The sequence below is a fragment of the Typopeltis vanoorti genome, chromosome 10 (genome assembly GCF_054136105.1).
Source record: "Typopeltis vanoorti isolate ZY-2024b chromosome 10, IOZ_Tvanoo_1.0, whole genome shotgun sequence".
In the NCBI taxonomy this organism is placed as follows: Eukaryota; Metazoa; Arthropoda; class Arachnida; order Uropygi; family Thelyphonidae; genus Typopeltis; species Typopeltis vanoorti.
In genome coordinates this window covers 48,570,363-48,589,571 of record NC_143558.1, presented here as the reverse complement: position 1 = coordinate 48,589,571, position 19,209 = coordinate 48,570,363, and the positions used below count along the sequence as shown (strand labels likewise).

General features: G+C 35.8%; 1 protein-coding gene across 1 annotated transcript in view; it reads left to right on the top strand.

The window, feature by feature from the left end:
- The window catches only part of Ranbp21 (exportin-5-like protein Ranbp21), a 425,699-nt gene that overhangs the window by 147,153 nt on the left and 259,337 nt on the right, over positions 1–19,209 (top strand). The window contains exon 11 of the mRNA XM_090399635.1: positions 16,565–16,645. Within this exon, the coding sequence (XP_090255761.1) occupies positions 16,565–16,645 (81 nt within the window). The remainder of the gene's footprint in view (positions 1–16,564; positions 16,646–19,209) is intronic.

Genomic DNA, 19,209 nt, shown 5'->3' with positions numbered 1-19,209 from the left:
TGTAATATAAATTATAAGAAAACTTATTTGTAAACATTCACAAAATTAGAATAATTTTTAACGTTGTTCAAAATATTAGAATAATGTTAAAATAAATGCATAAAAATTACAAAGGGAAACAACATGATAATTAGTACTTTGTTGCATCTCCTTTAGCTTTTATGACCATTCATAAACAATTAGGCATATTATTTATTAACTGTTCACAGTCTTTTTTTATCAAAACATGCCCATTTGGCCTGCAGACTAGAAACAAGTTAATTTTTGTTTCTTGGGGCAACTTCTTTAAGATGTTTCTTTATAATTCCCCATAAATTCTCAGTGGGGTTTAAATCTGACAAGTTTGCTGGCCAAGGAATAACATTGATTTGCCTTTCTTAGAGCCATCTAGTAGTGGTCTTGGAAGTGTGACAAGAAGCTAAATCTTGCTGAAAAGGGAAATCACCGTCACATAAATCTTCTGATGCTAACATAAAGTGCTCAAGAATTTCTTGGTACACTTTGGAATTGACTCTTTTGTACACAAAGCACAGCCTACCCTACCTGGATCCTCTGCGGTCATACAAGCCCATACCATGACAGAGATTGCAAATTTCACTGAATGTTTCATGCTTTATCAAATTCTTCTTGCTTAAGACACCAAACACATAACCCTTGATGACCATAGGACATACAAAACATACTTTCATCACTAAAAAGTACCATAAGTCTTTGCTTACGGCATTACACTCTAGCTGCCTTTTGCTTGGAAACTCGTTTGTGCAAAAGAAATAAGTCATAAGTGGCTTCATCTTAGGCACACATGATTTAAAACCCAATTTGTGAAGTAGTATCATAGATTTAGAATTTAGACACATTCACATCTAGTTCTTTCCATCTACTGAAAATATCTTACACTTCGGAAGTGATTTTTCTTCATGATATTCTTCAATCTCCTCTCATTTCTGGATGTAGTTATTACCTTTCAACTGCTATTGCAGCGATTATTTTGAAAATTCCAGTTATTAGAATACTGTCTCTATGCTCTACTCATGCTTGCTTGAGAACATTTCAATTCCTTAGCTATAAACTGTTGACCTTGACCTTTGCGTAGAGACACAAAGACACACCATACAAAACTTCTTAGCTTCTGATATGTCAATCGTTTGACCCATGTTTAGCAAATGATAAACTAATCCACGTTCAAACGATTCTTCACACACAAGTCAGCCCCACAGCTACTGAAATATATGCTATTTCTATTCTCTCCTCAAAACCAATTGGAAAAATTTTGAACCACATTAAAAATTAATTCTAATTTTGTCAATGTTTTCAAATAGCAGTTGTCTTATAATTTATATTACATTTTTATGTGTTTATGGTTATATAATCTACAAAGTACATAGATTTAGATGATGATAATTCATATTTGGTAATGATTATTTTCTATGCAGTAAGTTCGAATTACAAAGCATTTAATCAAAGAAAAGTATTTTCTTTGATTATTCTAATTTTTTGATTTGGAGGTGTATAATGTTCAAAACTTCTATTTAATCTATTGAAAAAAAAAATATATTCCAGATGATGCAGATTATTTATTTTGCTTCATGTTGCTTTAAGTACATCTCTTACTTAAGTACAAGGCTTGTACATTCTACATCCTTCAGTATTATTTTTGCTGTCTGTTTTTTTTTTTTTTTTAATAGATCAAGACCAATATAACCCCAAATCATAGAATTCCACTTTTTCTCTCTTGTTTGTCTCTTTCTACCTCCCACCCCCTCTCTTCTTAGCCAGTGTTTTCCATTTCCAAGTAACAGCTTTTCCATAACTTCTAATCATTATGCATGTTGGTTGCCAACAAGCAAAGCAAAACTCTAGTTACTACGTGGCCAGTATTAGTAAAGCAGTTATATGTTGTGATGAAATATAATATGTGAAAACTACTATAATAAGACAATATATATTCAGCATTTGTGTAACTCCCTAATGATTTCATTATCAAGATAGACAGGTTGGCTACTTTAAATATATTTCTTTTTATATTGCCATTGCTCATCCACATTGGTGGTTTTGGTAATATTCCTCTTGTCTCCATTATGAAACCTGAATAAATAAGTTGTTTTGTACAATTTATTTGTACAAAATATTGTTTTAAATTAAACTTAATTTCAAAGCCAATATAGGAAATTTATTGGATTCAAAATTTGGATAAGAAATTTATTTATGATAGTAAAAGGAACATATTTCAAGAAATATGTTCCTTTGAACATATTTCAAGGGAACATAATTTCAATTTTTCAATAGAAATTGAAAAATTGAAATCATGTAAATTATATAACTTGATTTTGTGTGGCTTGAAGTTCATCCACCATGTCAGCATTTTACCCTCTGATCTAAAATATCTTCCACAAGCCTTTAGGTATTGAATCTTCCCGAATCAAAGTATTATACTTTGATTCGGGAAGATTTCTAAAATATGATGCTGATATATTCACATAACCAGCCTGATTGGCCGAGTTGGTAGCATATCCACTCTCCAACTACAAGCTGTGGGCTTGAATCCCACCATGGACATGGATGTTTGTTGTCTGTCTAATTCTGTGTGGGAAGGGAGCTGCAACCATACCACTTCTTCCTTTGGCAAAGACTTCACTCCCAAAATGTGGATTCCAGGAAAAAAAATATAACAACACACACACACACATCAGCACAACTATTTTGCTTTTGCTTATTTAATAAATTGCTTAGTGGTGATAATACTGTACTTATTAAACATCCAATTGATTTGAATGGAAATATTCACTCTCTTTATGAACAAAAGGCCATGGAATTTTTGATTAACATCTTTATCTGCAAAATGAGAAGATTAGGTGGTGAATTGATTAATTACTTTTAAAACTCATATTTGTGCAAAAGAAAGAAAAAATGATTGTGGATTGCTAGGGATCAAAAGTGGATTATTTTGGGATCTCTATAAAGAATGTAGAGAACCAGAGGAGATTTCTGACTTGTATGCTTAATCCTGACAGTTCTGTGTTAATATATGTCTGCATCGGATTATGGACAAATCAGGATGGGGTGGCTGAAAGTTAACCAGTGATGTTCCTATTCACTGAAGTTACATACAGTATAATCAGAATTCATTCTGCTAGGTTGCTATTATTGTTATTTTAATCAGGAAATCTTGATGAACACCTGCGAAACATTAGTTGCCTGAAACACTCTTAGTGGAAAACTGAAGATTGAGTGCTTATTGCTTGAAGTATCAATAAAGAGGTCAAATTGGTAGATTTAGAGAATTATATTAATATAATTTTATTATTTGCAAGATAAAGGTGAAAATAGTTTACCTAGTCATAACTTTCTTTCTTTTTTTTTTTTTTTGGAGGATCACAAGATCCTCTGAAGAAAGGAAGGAATGATTACAGTTTCATTTCATCTTCTCTTAACATGTTGGACATTGAAGCCTGTTATATCCAGTACCTTGGTTTCTTATACTACTTATTTATGATAGAGTAGTTAAATCCTGTCTGTAGTCAGTTGCAATTGTAACTGACTATAGACAATTGTAATTGACAAATTGTAGACTTAAGGAGAGAAACCCTTAAGCCATGAGTTCCAAAGTTTCTTCACTTGAAAAGTTCTTATAAACATTCCTCATGTCCTACATCGAATAACCCGGGTCTTTCCAACCAAAAGATATTTTTGTTACCAGATGCACCACAAAAGTAACATACTAGGTGTGACAGTTAAATTTCTGGAATGATGAGTCAGGCAGAACCATGTGACTGTGCCAATTTGGACAGGTCAGGGTTGTTGCCTTGAATTATATTAAGACAATCAAGCCTATAATTGACAAGCTGTGGTAGAGTGTGCATGGATATGTTTGTTGTTTTCAGTGGAAAAGTGAGTGAATAGAATTTAGAACAATACATTAACATTGTTTTGTACAGAGTTAGACAAAAGCACGATTGAAATTCTTGACATGTTAAGAGTTGTTTATAGTGATGACATAATGAAAAACCTAGTATGTTTGAGTGGCATAAGAAGCTTACACAGGGGTAAGAAGATGAGAGAGACAGTAAAAGAACAGATGATTAAGTGTATAGTTAATATTTAATTCTTCATAGAAGAATTAAATTTAGATTATTCAACCCTAGTTCACCTTAGTAACAAAGGTGTAATTATCATATAACAAAAGAAAAAAAAAACAAAAAAAAATATATATATATATATATATATATATATATATATATGGCATAACGGATTTACTCGGCTAAGAGACATATTTTTTAAAAAGATTAAATGACTGTAAACCGAGAGATAGGTATAAAATACTGTTTTTAATTCAGCACGACTAGTTTCATCTTCAAGAAGCCATCTTCAGGTGCACAATCAGAGAGAACAACCAACAAAAAATTATGAAAGAATAAAAAAGTCTAAACATTAAAACGTTGCGTATGAACTTTTGAAACTATTCTCTGTATCTCCTCGTTGTTGGGCATGCGCTTGCATTCAAAATCACGTGAACCAAAGTTGGATGACAGCACAATGGCAGTCAGAGATTATAGCTGTGGTTGTTCTTAAGACGTATTTCATTAAGGATGATTTCTTTCAATTCCACAATTCTTCTTTCTAGTTCACCATAGCAGCGAAAGATATTTTCAGATTTATCCCATAAGACTGGATGAACGAGGTTTTCCTCATTAGTGTTAGCAGAATTCAGAACATGGTTCAACAAAGCACTAGCTCTTGTTCTGCCATATGTGACGTCTCTTTTATGTTCTTCAAGACATAATTCGATGGCTTTCTCCATCTGGCCAAAATAAGGTTTATCACAGTTGCACCAAATTCGGTAAACGCTGGGATATTTAAGGTTGTCATGTCTTTGTTTGGGCCAACTTATCAAGCAACGTAGTTTCAGAAGAGGAGTGAATAATGTCCAGATGCCATCCAAATTTTATTCGTGTGATTATGAATGCAAGCGCGTGCCCAACAATGAGGAGATACAGAGAATATCTTCAAAAATTCATACGCCAATGTTTTAATGTTTAGACTTTTTTATTATTTCACAATTTTTTCACGGGATTTTGTGAGCATCACACAAAGAATAGGAGCAAGTTAATGAACAACTAAACCAAGGCAATGTAAAGACATGTATAGGTAACAAAAACAAAGAATAAGTAAAAAGGTACCAAAGAAACAAATAACTATGTATAAATCTATAGCAGGGGGGGGGGGAGAAAAAAGAGCAAAGGTAGCTATATAAATCTATGAAGAACAGTATTGTACATTATAACTGCTAAAGACTAATGGAAATTAGACTCAAAGCATTAATAAGTCACATAATAATAATTGGGGCATATGAACCAGAAGAGGGGGAAAGAAGGCGACAGTAAAACTTTTTTACAAAGAATTGCAGAAAGTCATAGATAAACAGGCTATTCACTACTGGTGGTAGATTTAAATGCTAGAATATGAAACAGGAAATATAAAACAAATATAAGGAACTTTGGTGAAGGATACATACTTCAACATTTTGTCATTTATAATAATATGAGAATAATGAACTCAGTATTTGAACATAAAGAAGTACATAAATATACATAGTCAGCTAGAGGATGTGAGTCAGTTATTGACTACACTATTGCAAATTTGAATTAGCTGAGTTAATCCTAAATGTAACAGCATATCAAGGCTTTGAATTATACTCTAATCATTATATGGTATTGGCAAAAATTCAATTTAAACCAAAACGGCTAAAAATAAATAAAGTGGACAATAACTATCAACTGAGTTGCAAAATTTCTTTATTACAAGATTCCCATACTAAGCAACAATATCAGAAATGCACTGATTTAATAACAGAAATCATATATAAATGAAATGACATAGAAGAGGAATGGGAAAATCTGAAACAAATCCTGACAAAAGCAGCAACAGAAAGCTTAGTAATAAAGAGTAAATGAAATAGAAAAAGACATACCAGAAATGTCTAAATTCCAGAATGGCAGAAGCAAAATATAATGTACAAAAGAAACAGTGCAATTGTAAATCAAGAAGTAAGGAAAAACATAGAGATGGAACAATTTTGTAATAGAACTAGAAAGCGATATATCTAATTCACAATCAAAAACCTATTAAATAATAAAATACATAAACAAAGAAATAATAGAAAAGGTAAAAATACAAGCAATAGATTTAGAAAAATGGGTAACTTATTTTCAAATCAAAATCTCTGGACTGATAATAATAAAGAAGTAAAATTTTATGCAACAAAGAATGATCTAAGAGAAAATATGACAGTCTCAACTAAAAAATACAATAAATAAGATAGAAAAATAGGAAACACCAAGAGAAGACAATATAAACATGGAACTGTATAAAAATGCAGGTGAAAAATTTGATGAAAGATTGAAATTTTCAACATGTTGTGGATTTCTGGAAAAACTCCAAACTGTTGGAGGATAAAAAAGCACACTGATTATCCTAATTTATATAAAAAAAAATGAAATAACAATGACCGCAATAACTTTATAAGGGAATTAATCTTCTCATTGCAAAGTACAAAATATATGCAGGAACATTAAAAGAGAAACTAAACAGTATTCTAGAGACAAACTACTAGAAGAACAGAATGGATTCTGAAAGGGCTGCTCTTGCATGGACTCAATTTTTACTCTCAAATTATTAATCAAAAAGAAGAGAATTTCAAAAACAAAAACATGAGGCCTTCATTGATTATGAAAAATCTTTTGACAAAATTAATAGATAAAAATTATTTAAAATATTATCCAGTTTAAATATACCAAACCAGAACTTACAAGTCTATTCAAGAAATGTGTACAGGAAATAAATAGCATTCAAATTAGAACAAATATCAGAATGGAAAGACATATCAAGAGGAGTATGGTAAGGATGTACCCTATCACCTCTGCTTTGTAATATATGTATATATATACAGTAAACCCCCCTCCCCGACTTACGTAAATTCGCAGTTACATAATAAATCTCGAAAATTACAACTACTAGCATGTATGAACATGTTTGCGTTTTTGACATTTATTATTATTTTTATTATTATTGTTCCGGGAAACTCCAAGGAGTCGACAGACTCATCGAGGGAGGCCCTAACATCATGTCTGGAACAACTATTCAACATTCACACAGTATCTATCATATCTTGCCTTGAACTCATTCACGGTCGTAGCACCCACAACAGACTCTGGAAGCTTATTCCACTCATTCACCACTCTCCAAGTAAAAAACCTAGCTCTAACACCCTTGTCAACCACGCTCTTGCCCAGCTTCCATGCATGGCCCCTAATCCTCTCACCACCAGTCATATTTTCAAAAATATCTTCTGGATCAATCTTATAAAAACCCTTCAGTAATTTGAATGTCTCAATCATATCACCCCTCCTTCGCCTATTGTCCAATTTCTGCAACCCACAAATCCTCAACCTATTCTCATAAGGTTCATTTCACAGACCTGCTGTCATCTTGGTCACTCGTCTCTGGACCCTCTCCACTTCCTCCCCATCACGAAGAAACCCTGGTGCCCATAACTGGGCACAGAAGTCCGGATGGGGTCTTATCAAGGCTCGATACAGAGGAACAACAACTTGTTTGTCTCTGCATGTTAAAGTATTTTTCAGAAGCCAAGTGATTTGGTGAGCTGTTTTAGTCACTTTTGCAATGTGCCCCCTAAACTTCAACTCCCTATCCACCAGCACTCCCAAATCCCTGGCCTCATCAATCTCCTGGAGTACGGTTCCACCAATGCGATATACTGCTATTCTTTTCACCCCAAAGTGCATAACCTTACACTTTGCCACATTAAACTGACATCCATTTTTCCTAGCCCAGTCCTCCAAACTATCCAAATCATCCTGTAAAATTTTGACATCCTGTGCACTCACAATTGTTCTACCCAACTTTGCATCATCAGCAAACAAGTGAACACTTCCTCTCAAATCCTTTCCAATATCATTGATGGACAAATTGAAAAGCAGTGGTCCAAGAACAGAGCCCTGCGGCACTCCACTAGTCACAAGACATTTTTTAGACTCCACTCCTGAATAAACCACTCTCTGGTATCTCTCCTTCAACCACCCTCCTGTCCATCTCACCAACCCTATATCTATCCCCATCTGCTCCAGTTTACTGATTAGGGTTCCATGTGGTATCCTATCAAAGGCCTTGGCAAGGTCCAGTAGTATCACTGTAAACCCACTACCCCTATCCAGTTCAGCCGTCACTGTGTTATAAAACATGAGCAAGTTACTGAGGCATGATCTACCCTTCACAAAACCATGTTGTCCCCCATACAATATCCCATTTTCATCTATCCAATCCTGTATTCTTTTCTTGACTAATTTCTCTAAGACCTTGACAATGATTCCTGATATGCTAATCGGTCGGTAATTTACAACAGCAGTCTTGGAACCACCTTTATGCAGTGGAACTGCATAAAGGTGGTTCCATAAAGCTGGTTTTCCCCTCCTTCCACCCGCTTGGGACTAACCCAGACCCGAGACTCAAATTAAACAAAATGGTCAAGGGTACTGACAATTCTTTAGATGCTTCTCGTACTACACGAGCTGGTATACCATCCAATCCCACAGACATCCATTGCAGTATGCAACAACATAATGTTAAATAAACTTGGCATTCACAGCAAATGTAATGAATAGTAACAGGCAATGACAGGTTACCTGTAAATGCCGAGAGCAGCAGGGGACAAGTGTGCAAAAGCCGTAACATTCAAACTGAAACCTACCAATTAGAAATAAGGACTCCTTTCCCCGACCCATCAGTAATCCATGCCTCGCGTGGTAAGTTTAGTCACTTGTTTATCACCGTTAGTGTTTGTTGTTTATTTACCCTTAAAATGGATTTGAAACGCAAAACCGAAAATGTGCTGATAATAAATCTAAAAAACAAAGGTCTGCAATTACTTTAGAAGAAAAGTTGAAAATAATTTGTATGTACGAAGACGGGAAAATTATATCAACAATAGCTCAGGATATAAATCGACCTATTTCGACAGTGAATACGATAGTGAAGGATAAAGTTTGCATTGTTGAAAGTATGAAAGCGGTAACATTGAAGGGCATAATCATTACCAAGAAGAGGCTGTGCCTGATTTCAGAGATGGAGAAATTATTGTCTCACTGGATTGAGGATCTGACACAGAAGCCGATACCATTGAGTTTTCTGATTATCCAGGAGAAGGCTAGGTTTTTACATAAAGATTTACAAGAGAAGGCCGGCATCACGGACACGGAGAGTGCATTTAAAGCTAGTGCTGGATGGTTCGAACGATTCAAGAAGCGTACAAATCTACACATCATCAAAGTCACGGGTGAGGCAACAAGTGCAGATACAGACGTGGCAAGTAAATTTCCCAAACTTCTGGCAGGAATAATTGAGGAGGGGGAATATTTGCCTGAGCAAATATTTAATGTTGATGAAATGGCTCTGTTTTGGAAGAGGATGCCAACACGGATATTTATTGCAAAAGAGGAAAAATCTATGCCTGGATTCAAGGTCGCGAAAGATTGAATCACTGTTATGATTGGCGGCAACACTTCAGGGGACTTGAAACTTAAACTGCTTACAGTGTACTATTCCCAGAGACCGCGGGCCTTTAAGAACATTGACCCGAGTAGGCTGCCCGTAATCTGGAAATCCAATACCAAGGCTTGGGTTACACGTGTGCTGTTCGCAGATTGGTTCAATAACCACTTCATTCCCCAGGTGAAGGAATATTTTGCCAAGAAAGGAATCCCGTTTAATGTGCTTCTCCTCCTGGACAGTGCCACTCGGAAGAGTTGGATGACTTTCATTTTGACGTAAAAGTTGTTTACCTGCCTCCTAGAACCACCGCACTGTTACAACCTATGGATCAAGCTGCTGTTGTGACTTTCAAAACCTTCTCTCTGCGGCATATGTTTTCCCAAGCAATCAAGGCCATTGATAGTGGTGAGGGCATTACTCTACGTGATTTCTGGAAGAATTATAATATCCTTGATGCTATCAAAAACATCGGGGTGGCATGGGATGAAGTCAAGCGGACAACAATGAACGCTGTGTGGAAGAAACTCTGCCCAGAAATGGTGCAGAATCGTTTAAAGGAAGGAGAGCAAACAATGACTGATACAGTTGTTGAGTTGACACAAGAATTACAGCAAGCGACGGAGATGTGTGTGCAACTGGCAGAGCAATTAGAGCTGGAAGTGGATAATGTTAACGTTAATGAGCTTCTTTTGAGTCACGATGAAGAGCTTACTAATGATGACCTTATTCGGTTGGAGGCATTCCGAAATTCCAAAGAAAATATGCCGATTGAACTGCCAACTCCAGACATTAAGAAATTTACAACAAAGGGACTAGCTGAGGCTTTTAACCTGATAGACATAGTGCTAGCAAAGTTAGAATCGATGGATCCGAACACCGAGCAGTTCAAGAATGTTAGCCGCCGTATCCATTCCGATATGTCTAGCTGCAAGGCCATCTACGATGATAAAAAGCTTGTGACCCCACAATCTACTCTAGACATGTTTGTGAGATGCCGCTCACAACGTCAAGATGACAACTCAGATGGCCCCGATTTCGCTCAGCCTTCAACATCGAGAGGGATAGAAGTTGCCAGAGAACAGCATTTCTCTTCACAACCATCCACCACCATCCCTGACTCTCCCACTACAGAGCTAAATTAGCTGTCACAAGACATTTTTTTATCTGAAAAGTGTTATTTCAGTTTGTTTTTATATTCTTTTATACATTTTTCATACTTTTATAGTGTATATATCCGAGTAAATACTGCTGCATGATGTTTCATTTATAAAATAATACTGTATAATACATACATATAATAATAATAAATATTGCAGTTTCTTACGAAGTTACACTTAAGTAATTTATAAATTTGACTTACGTAAAATTCAAGTCACGTAAAGGTTTACGGAACGCATTACTTACATAACTCAGGGGGTTACTATATATATATATATAAAGTATAACAATGTGGAATCAGCATATCTATTTGCTATACAAATAAACCCATAAATAAAGATACACTATTATTTGCAGATGATGATTTACAAAGATTATTAAATGAAATTTCAGCTATATAATATGAGAATATCTAAAGTAAAGACAAAAAATAATGGCTTTCAAGGAGAAAACCCAATAAGAAATAAAATAGTGGTAGATAATAAATTAAAATAAAATAAATTAGAACAAGTAATTACTTGGAAATACCTGCCATGTGACTTATTATATTACATGAAGATGAAAAAGACATAGACATTAAAATATCAAATTTTGTTAAAGTAAACGGCATAATAGAAAATATACTCAAGTGTGATACAAAAACATACCAGAATCAGACTATATAACATTCTGTGTAAATCAACTTTATTATATGGAAGTGAAACATGGACCATAAAAAAAAAAAAAAAGAAGAAGAAAGAAAAACGGATTCAAACAGCAGAATGATGAAATTTCTCAGAAAAACAGCTGGATATACCAAGTGGGACCATAAAACAAATGAAGAAATTTATAATCCTTGAATATAAAACCAATTAACCACTATAAGTCAACATAAACAAGAAATGGTTAGAACATCTAAATCGAATGAACAGTAGCAGACTTCCAAAAATACTATATGGGTATAAAATAAATAAAAAAAGAATTGGAAAAGCGAGAAAGTGATGGCATGAGAGCAGAACAGGAATTTGGCTAAAATCCATGATAGGAAGATGTTGCAAATATTATATAGACATCCTCATTTTTTCTCAGAAAACATGAACTTATAAGAAGCCATTGCAGAAAGCTATGAAGGCAAGGGAATATATGCCAGGTGATGGGGTTATGGTTTAGCATTGCCTACAATATCTACTGTAGGCATTGTGCATTTATAATTTAATCCTTTTTAAGTCTTATTTTCTTTCCATAATATCCCTCAGAACTTTTTTTTTCCACTTTCATACCTGCTTATTTATAAAATCAGTCTTCTTTTCTTCTTCATAAAATCATGAACTTATAAGAAGCCATTGCAGAAAGCTATGAAGGCAAGGGAATATATGCCAGGTGATGGGGTTATGGTTTAGCATTGCCTACAATATCTACTGTAGGCATTGTGCATTTATAATTTAATCCTTTTTAAGTCTTATTTTCTTTCCATAATATCCCTCAGAACTTTTTTTTTCCACTTTCATACCTGCTTATTTATAAAATCAGTCTTCTTTTCTCTTAAACTTCATTATCTGACTAGAGGATGCTAATATTCATTTTTGAAATTATGCTTAATTGGTCTTCAAATAAATCCATCAGGTGATGTGTTTGATGGTGGGACTGTTTGAAGAGCTCCAAGAGATAAGTTATTTAGTTTTAAAAAAATAGCATTATCAGTTAAAAAAATCGTGCTAGAACTGGAGTGTATTGCAGAGTTAATTAGTTTAGCATAAAAATTTTGTTTTAATAGTGTTAATTTAGTCTTTTGATAAGATATCGTAAGATACATAGTGTAGCACATGCCACCAATGCGAAGTAGAGCAATGGCATCCAAGTCATTGTTGTTTAAAGAATTTAATGAAAGGGAGTTCATCCAGTGCAATGTCTGCAGAATGTATGCTTTGCCGAGAGCAACTGGAGTTTGGTTTGAGAGCGATAGTGGCAGGAAAGTTTCATGAAAGCGAGGATCAAAAGTGTGTCTCAGTTCTTGAGATTGACGTAGTGGATGAAAGAATATGATTGAAAATTGTGGTGTAACACCAGATAGCATTGAGAGTGAGATTAAATGTGACATGGTTGAAAGTGAGAGTAAAAGTGTAGAACGAGAGAATAGTCTGACTGATATAAATAATGAAGAGTTAGTTGCAAGGAGGGAGATATTCCAGTTGTGCAGAGTGATACATAGGGCAAAGCGGCAGCTGGAGCGATTGCAAAAATGTCTACCCAGTGGATCAGCAAATAAAAAGAAGCAAGTGAGGCTATTAAAGCACAAAAGCGTAGGGTGAAAGAAATTATTGTAGTGGCAGGAATGAATGATTTAAAAGGAGAAAAGTATGGCATGAGAGGGGGGGGGGGACTTGAAAGAATTATTGGAAGTAGCAAAAGAAAAGAGTAAGAGAGAAGATAGTGAGTCTGTTGCCACAGTATGACAGAGTAGAGTTGAGAAGGAGGGCTATAATAATAGCGAATGACTTGATGCATAGGTTATGCAGGAGGAGTGGTGTGGAGTGAGTTTGATGGATGAAAGGACTTATACAAGAAGGATGGTTTGCATCTGAATGGATGTTTGCAGAGACTGGAAAAATTGTTGTTGAATGAAGTGAAAGTGGATGTGAGAATCAGGCAAATTAGAGCCTTTGAGACGGGGAGGGGGTGCTGTTGAGTGGATATGCAGGCATCAGTGAGGGGCAGTTGGTGTAATAATGATGAATGGTATAATATGTATGGTATACCAATGGTAACAAACCAGCATGGGATTGTTAGTATAAGGTGTTAAATAGGGGTGGGACTAGGAGGGCTTTTGCACTTTATGTACACTAATGCCAGGAGCATTAGGAACAAGCAGCAGGAATTTTTGGCCTTGGTTGGCTCATCCCAGCCATAGGTTATTGACATTAGCAAGACATGGCTAACAGTAGATGATATAGTTAGTGGGATAGAATATGAAGGGTATAGTGTGTTCAGGAAGGATAGAGAGAAAAGGATGGGGGGGTGTTATTGACGATAGCCAAAGAGAATAGAAGTTCAACTGCAGGACAGTGAACACAGCACATTTGAGACTATCTGGTGTGAGATTGAGCGCAGAGAACAAAATATACAGTTGGGTGCTGCTATAGACCAGGGGATGGAATAGATGGAGATAGTATGCATTGGCAAATAGACTCAGTGAGTGGAGGACAGGTAATTATTATGGGAGGATTTTAACTATGGTAACATTGATTGGGAGGAGGAGGAGGAGGAGAGGACACATGGGAGAAAGGAAATGGATTTTATGCAGTTACTAAGGGATAATTACCTGAGACAACACGTAATGTAATATGCTAGGGGTTTGAGAGTGCTCGATCTAGTAATTGCATCTGAGTATTTGTCTATAATGAATATGACCACGTTTCCACCAATTGGTGAGAGTGATCATATGGTCTTGACATGGGAGGGTGAAAAATATGTGGAATTTTCAGTTAAGACAGAGTATATGTGGAATTACCAGGCTGGAAAATATGACAAGCTTAGAAGATTGCTTGGATCAATGCCATGGCATGTAAAACTGCAAGAACTGGATGTTGATAGTGCGTGGGAAGTAGTAAAGGAGTGTTTGAGGGAAGTAATGGCTGACTGCATACGTAGTCAGGAGAGTAAATCAAGTGGGAGTTAAATGGATGAATAACACCATTAAGCTGGAGCTGCAAAAAAAAAAAAAAAGAAACAGTTGTGGAGGGAGTTTAAGGAGAAAGGTGACCTGCAGGCACACGAACAGTACAATGCACAGGCCAGAAGGGTAACTAGTATGGTAAGAAAAGCAAAAGCAGATTATGAAAGGAAGTTAGCAATGCAGCCTAAAGAGAATCCCAAACAATTCTTTTGATATGCTGCAAGTAAAAAAAAAAAAAAATGTATATGGCAGAATGATTTTATGGAATGCCGATGGTAGAAAGGTAACTGAATCAGTTGAATTAGTAAAATTACTAAGTGAACACTTTGCAAGAATATATCATCCAGCAGTGATGTTGTAGGAATGAGAGAACTGATGGCTTTTACAGAACCTTAATGTGAATACATCTGTGGGATTGGATGGTATACCAGCTCGAGTCTTACGTGAAGCGGCAGTGGAATTGTCAGTGCCCTTGACCATATTGTTTAATTTAAGTCTCAACTCTGGGTTAGTCCTGAGGAGGAGGAAATAGTTCCTTTGCATAAAGGAGGCTCCAAACTGTTGCAAATTACAGACAAATCAGCATATCAGGAGTCGTTGTCAAGGTATTGGAGAAGTTGGTCAATAGTAAAATACAGGGATGGATAGATAGAAATGGTATACTGTATGGGGAGGGGCAGCATGGTTTTGTGAAGGGAAGATCATGCTTCAATAACTTGCTCACGTTTTATAATGCAGTGACAGTTGAATTGGATAAGGGTAATCGGTTCACGTTCATACTGCTGGACTTTGAAAAGGCCTTTGACAGAATACCACATGGAATTCTAATCAGTAAACTGCAGCACATGGGGATGGATATAGGATTCGTGAGAGGAATAGGAGGGTGGTTGATGGAGAGATATCAGAGAGTAATTTATTCAAAAGTAGAGTCCAAAAGAAGGCCTGTGACTAATGGTATGCTGCAGGGTTCTATTCTTGGACCACTGCTATTTAATTTGTTCATTAATGATATAGGAAAGGATCTGAGAGAACTGTTCAGTTATTTACTGATGATCAAAGTTGGGTAGAGCAATAGTGAATGCACATGATGTCAAAATTTTGCAGGATGATTTGGATAGATTGGCAGACTGGACTAAGGAGAATGGGTGTCAGTTTAATGTGGAATAGTGTGTGGTTATGTATTTTGGGGTGAAAAGATCATCAGCAGTATACCACATTGGTGGAATCATACTCCAGGAAATTGATGAAGTCAGAGACTCGGGAGTGTTAGTGGATAGAGAGTTAAAGTTTAGGGGGCATATAGCAAAAGTGGTTAAATCAGCTCATCAGATCACTTGGTTACTGAAAAATACTTTGACGAGCAGAGGCAAGCAGGTTATTGTTATTCTTTATCGAGCCTTGATAAGACCCCATCTTGACTACTGTGCACAGATCTGGGTGCCAGGGTTTCTTGGTGATGGGGAGGAGGTAGAAAGGATCCAAAGACGAGAGACCAAGATGGTAGCTGGTCTATGGAATGAACCTTACAAGATCAGGTTGAAGATTTGTGGGTTACAGAAACTGGTTGATAGGTGGGAAAGGGGTGATATGATTGAGACATTCAAATTACTGAGGGGATTTTACAAGATTAATTCAGAGGAAATTTTTCAGAACAGGTGTGGTAGTGGGAGAACTAGGGCCATCCATGGAAACTGAGCAAGAGTGTTAGAACTAGGTTTTTTACTTGGAGAGTGGTGAATGAGTGGAATTAGATGCCAGAGTCTATTGTGGGTGCCTGCTGAATAGTTCTTGACATGATATTTAGGGCCTCCCTCAATGTGTCCGAGGACTCCTTGGAGTTGCCCATAATAATAATAATTTCTAGTGCTAAAACCAGCCACGAGTTAATTTATGCTCTACAACTCCATTTAATTTTGTTTTCTAATTTAGAAAGTCTTAACAAAGAAAATGTCCACTAATACAGTAACTGATCACATACTTATAATAATGTATTTCCTATATTAATTCACAAAAATGAATAGGTCGAAAATATATCTTATTAAAATTATTTTCTAATTATTATTTTTACGGCTGTTTTTGCCTGTTTTCGTTTAGGAGTGTCCCTTATTTTAAAAAACATTTATTTTCTAATATGCATAATTTCATATGAAATTATGAAATATATGTAATTTCATATTTTTTATCACTTAGGGAACTGCAGATGTTGGCATTCCATCTACTTTTGAAATTTATTTGGACTGTATATTAGCATTTACAAAGCATCCCAGCCAGGTGTGTATAATTTGGTTCAGAAAATCATTTTTAATCATTAAAGCATTTTTTAACATGGTTGCTTATTTATAAATTAAATAGAACACATCCCACTGCATGTTAATTTATTAATTTGTACAAGTTCGTATGCTTATGGTTTATTATGTATGCAATGGCGTTGAAAAATTGGAGTGAGATATTGTTATTATTTGAGTCTGGTGTATGCTCCATTAGAAAGACATCAACATTTTGGTTAATTGTGTTATTAATCCTTTGCATTAGACCTATTAATTTTCAAAATATGTTAGACAGTTATATCTCATAAATTGCTTTTGTTCCTTCCATGAAATATGTCCCAAAATTCTCTGATTGTTCATATCAATAAATTGAGCCACTTGTGGACACTTGAAGTACAATAGACAACCTCTCTCAGTCTGTTATGTGTTTAGCTCATTTCTGCTAAAGGGATTCCTGGAAAAATCATTTAAGTATTCCCACTGGAAAGGGGATAACTTGCTGAAAGCAGTGAATGTCATTTGTTAGATGATAGATAATTTTACCGTATCAAGGTAGACAGTTTTTCTCTCCAGATTTTATTAATATTGGAGTACTTCAGAGGTTTATTTTATTGCCCATCCTCTTTCACTTATACATAAATAACTTTATTCCACTACCTCATTCCACCTATATTTTTGCTAAACATTGACTCTATTCCTCTTACTTATCTGAAAAGCTTTGCAATGCTCAAATATTCCATGCTTCAAGATAGTCTACAACCACTGTCCTAAACACTGATTTCCGTATGGAATACTGATAGTCTTGTCACTTTCAATATTTTCAAAACACAGCCTTCTCTTAGCTGTTATATATACCCCCCCCCCCCCTTCCCAAGAAAAGATCTCATCTTGTCTAACCACCTGGGTATTATCAAAAGCAAAGGGGAGATCTTTTATTGGGGGGGGGGGGGGGGGTTGATATATAACTGTAGCCCTTCCTAGTACAAACACTTTGTATCATATTTTCCTTACCTTCCAAAAATGTAATATCCTTTCTGCTCAAGACGTAAGTTTTTACCTGTCCGGCTACTAACTCTGTTTAAATCCCACATCTGGCCATCCTTATATTTCTGTTCTCACATCTGAAGTGGTTCACAAACTTCACTAAAAATTCATGTGTCGTCCAGAGGACAGTTTGGCTAGCTGATGATTCTCTCTCTCTCTCACACACACACTCACTCCCAACTCCCAACCACTGTCTCATAGATAGTTTGTTTCTACTTCTGGGTGTTGTCTACCAAACTCACTCCCAACTCCCAACCACTGTCTCATAGATAGTTTGTTTCTACTTTGGGTGTTGTCTACCAAACTGCCATCTATCACACCATGACTATCCATTAAATCTGCAGTAACATTAGCAACAGTACCTAATTAACTCAACTGCTAACCTGCTATCTATTTATTGTTAGCATTCGGCACCTGCAGTACAATACAGAATAAAAACATATGAACATGAATATAGTATAAAATCTATGATTGCATGTCTAAGTTTCTGATCCATTCTAGTGCTGATGGTGCAGCTTGGAGAGAGAATCGGACCAGTCACCTTGATAATAAGCATGCAGGTTGCATTCAGCAGTGATGTGACAAACTGGTGAACAAATTCTGTGACAGAGAATACCAGACCTAGAGCTGATGTGCATAAAGTGGTAGTAGAGGATCCACAAAATTTTTGATGTTATTATGAATCTTGATTTTAGCCACTGTATTCTGCATGTGTTTCTTGTAGGATAGCATGCGGTGACACCTAGATACCCGGGAAACTTGTTATATCATAATGTAGTACCATTTAACGTGACTTCAAGTTCTGTATTGGAAAGCCTCCCCAGACCCAGATTGGAGTTTCTTCCATATTTTTAAATGAACCGTGTCTAGTAGCAAGAGCGATGCCATCTGCATAACAGAATTTTCTGGCTTGCTTGTCAGGAAGGTCTGAAATACACAGATTAAAAAAGAGAGGGGGCTAATACTGATCCCTGGGGGTAGACCATTTTTTTTAGTTTTTCCTGTTTTCTAATTTCTTTTCCTAGAGTTACTTAGCATATTGTTCACGAGACAAATTGTAAAGGATCGATGAATACTGAAGCTGTTTTTCGGTTGCAGTATTCATTAATTCCTGCTTCTATAAATGATGTCAAAAATAGGACCTGATCACAGCAGCTGTAGTTGGGCCTTTTCTATAGATATTTGATCCATGGTAATGTGGATAATTTTATTGAAAATTGCCTTTCCAAGAGTTTGTATGTATAACTAAGTAGTGCTGTGGGTCTGTAGCTCTGGGGTCGATCCTTTGGCTTACCAGGTTTTAGTTGAGAAGTGATTTTTGTCATCTTAAATAGTAGGATTCCAGTTTGTAAAATATCAGAAAAGAATCGGGCAAGCCATTTTTTGGCATTTGTTTCCAAGTTCAGGAGAATCTTGTATGAATGCAATCAAAAGTGATTGCATTCATACGTGGAGTCTTCCCAGCTTTTATGTCTTTCAATGCTAAATCAATGTTTTCAACAGGGAAAGATCTTGAAAATTCTG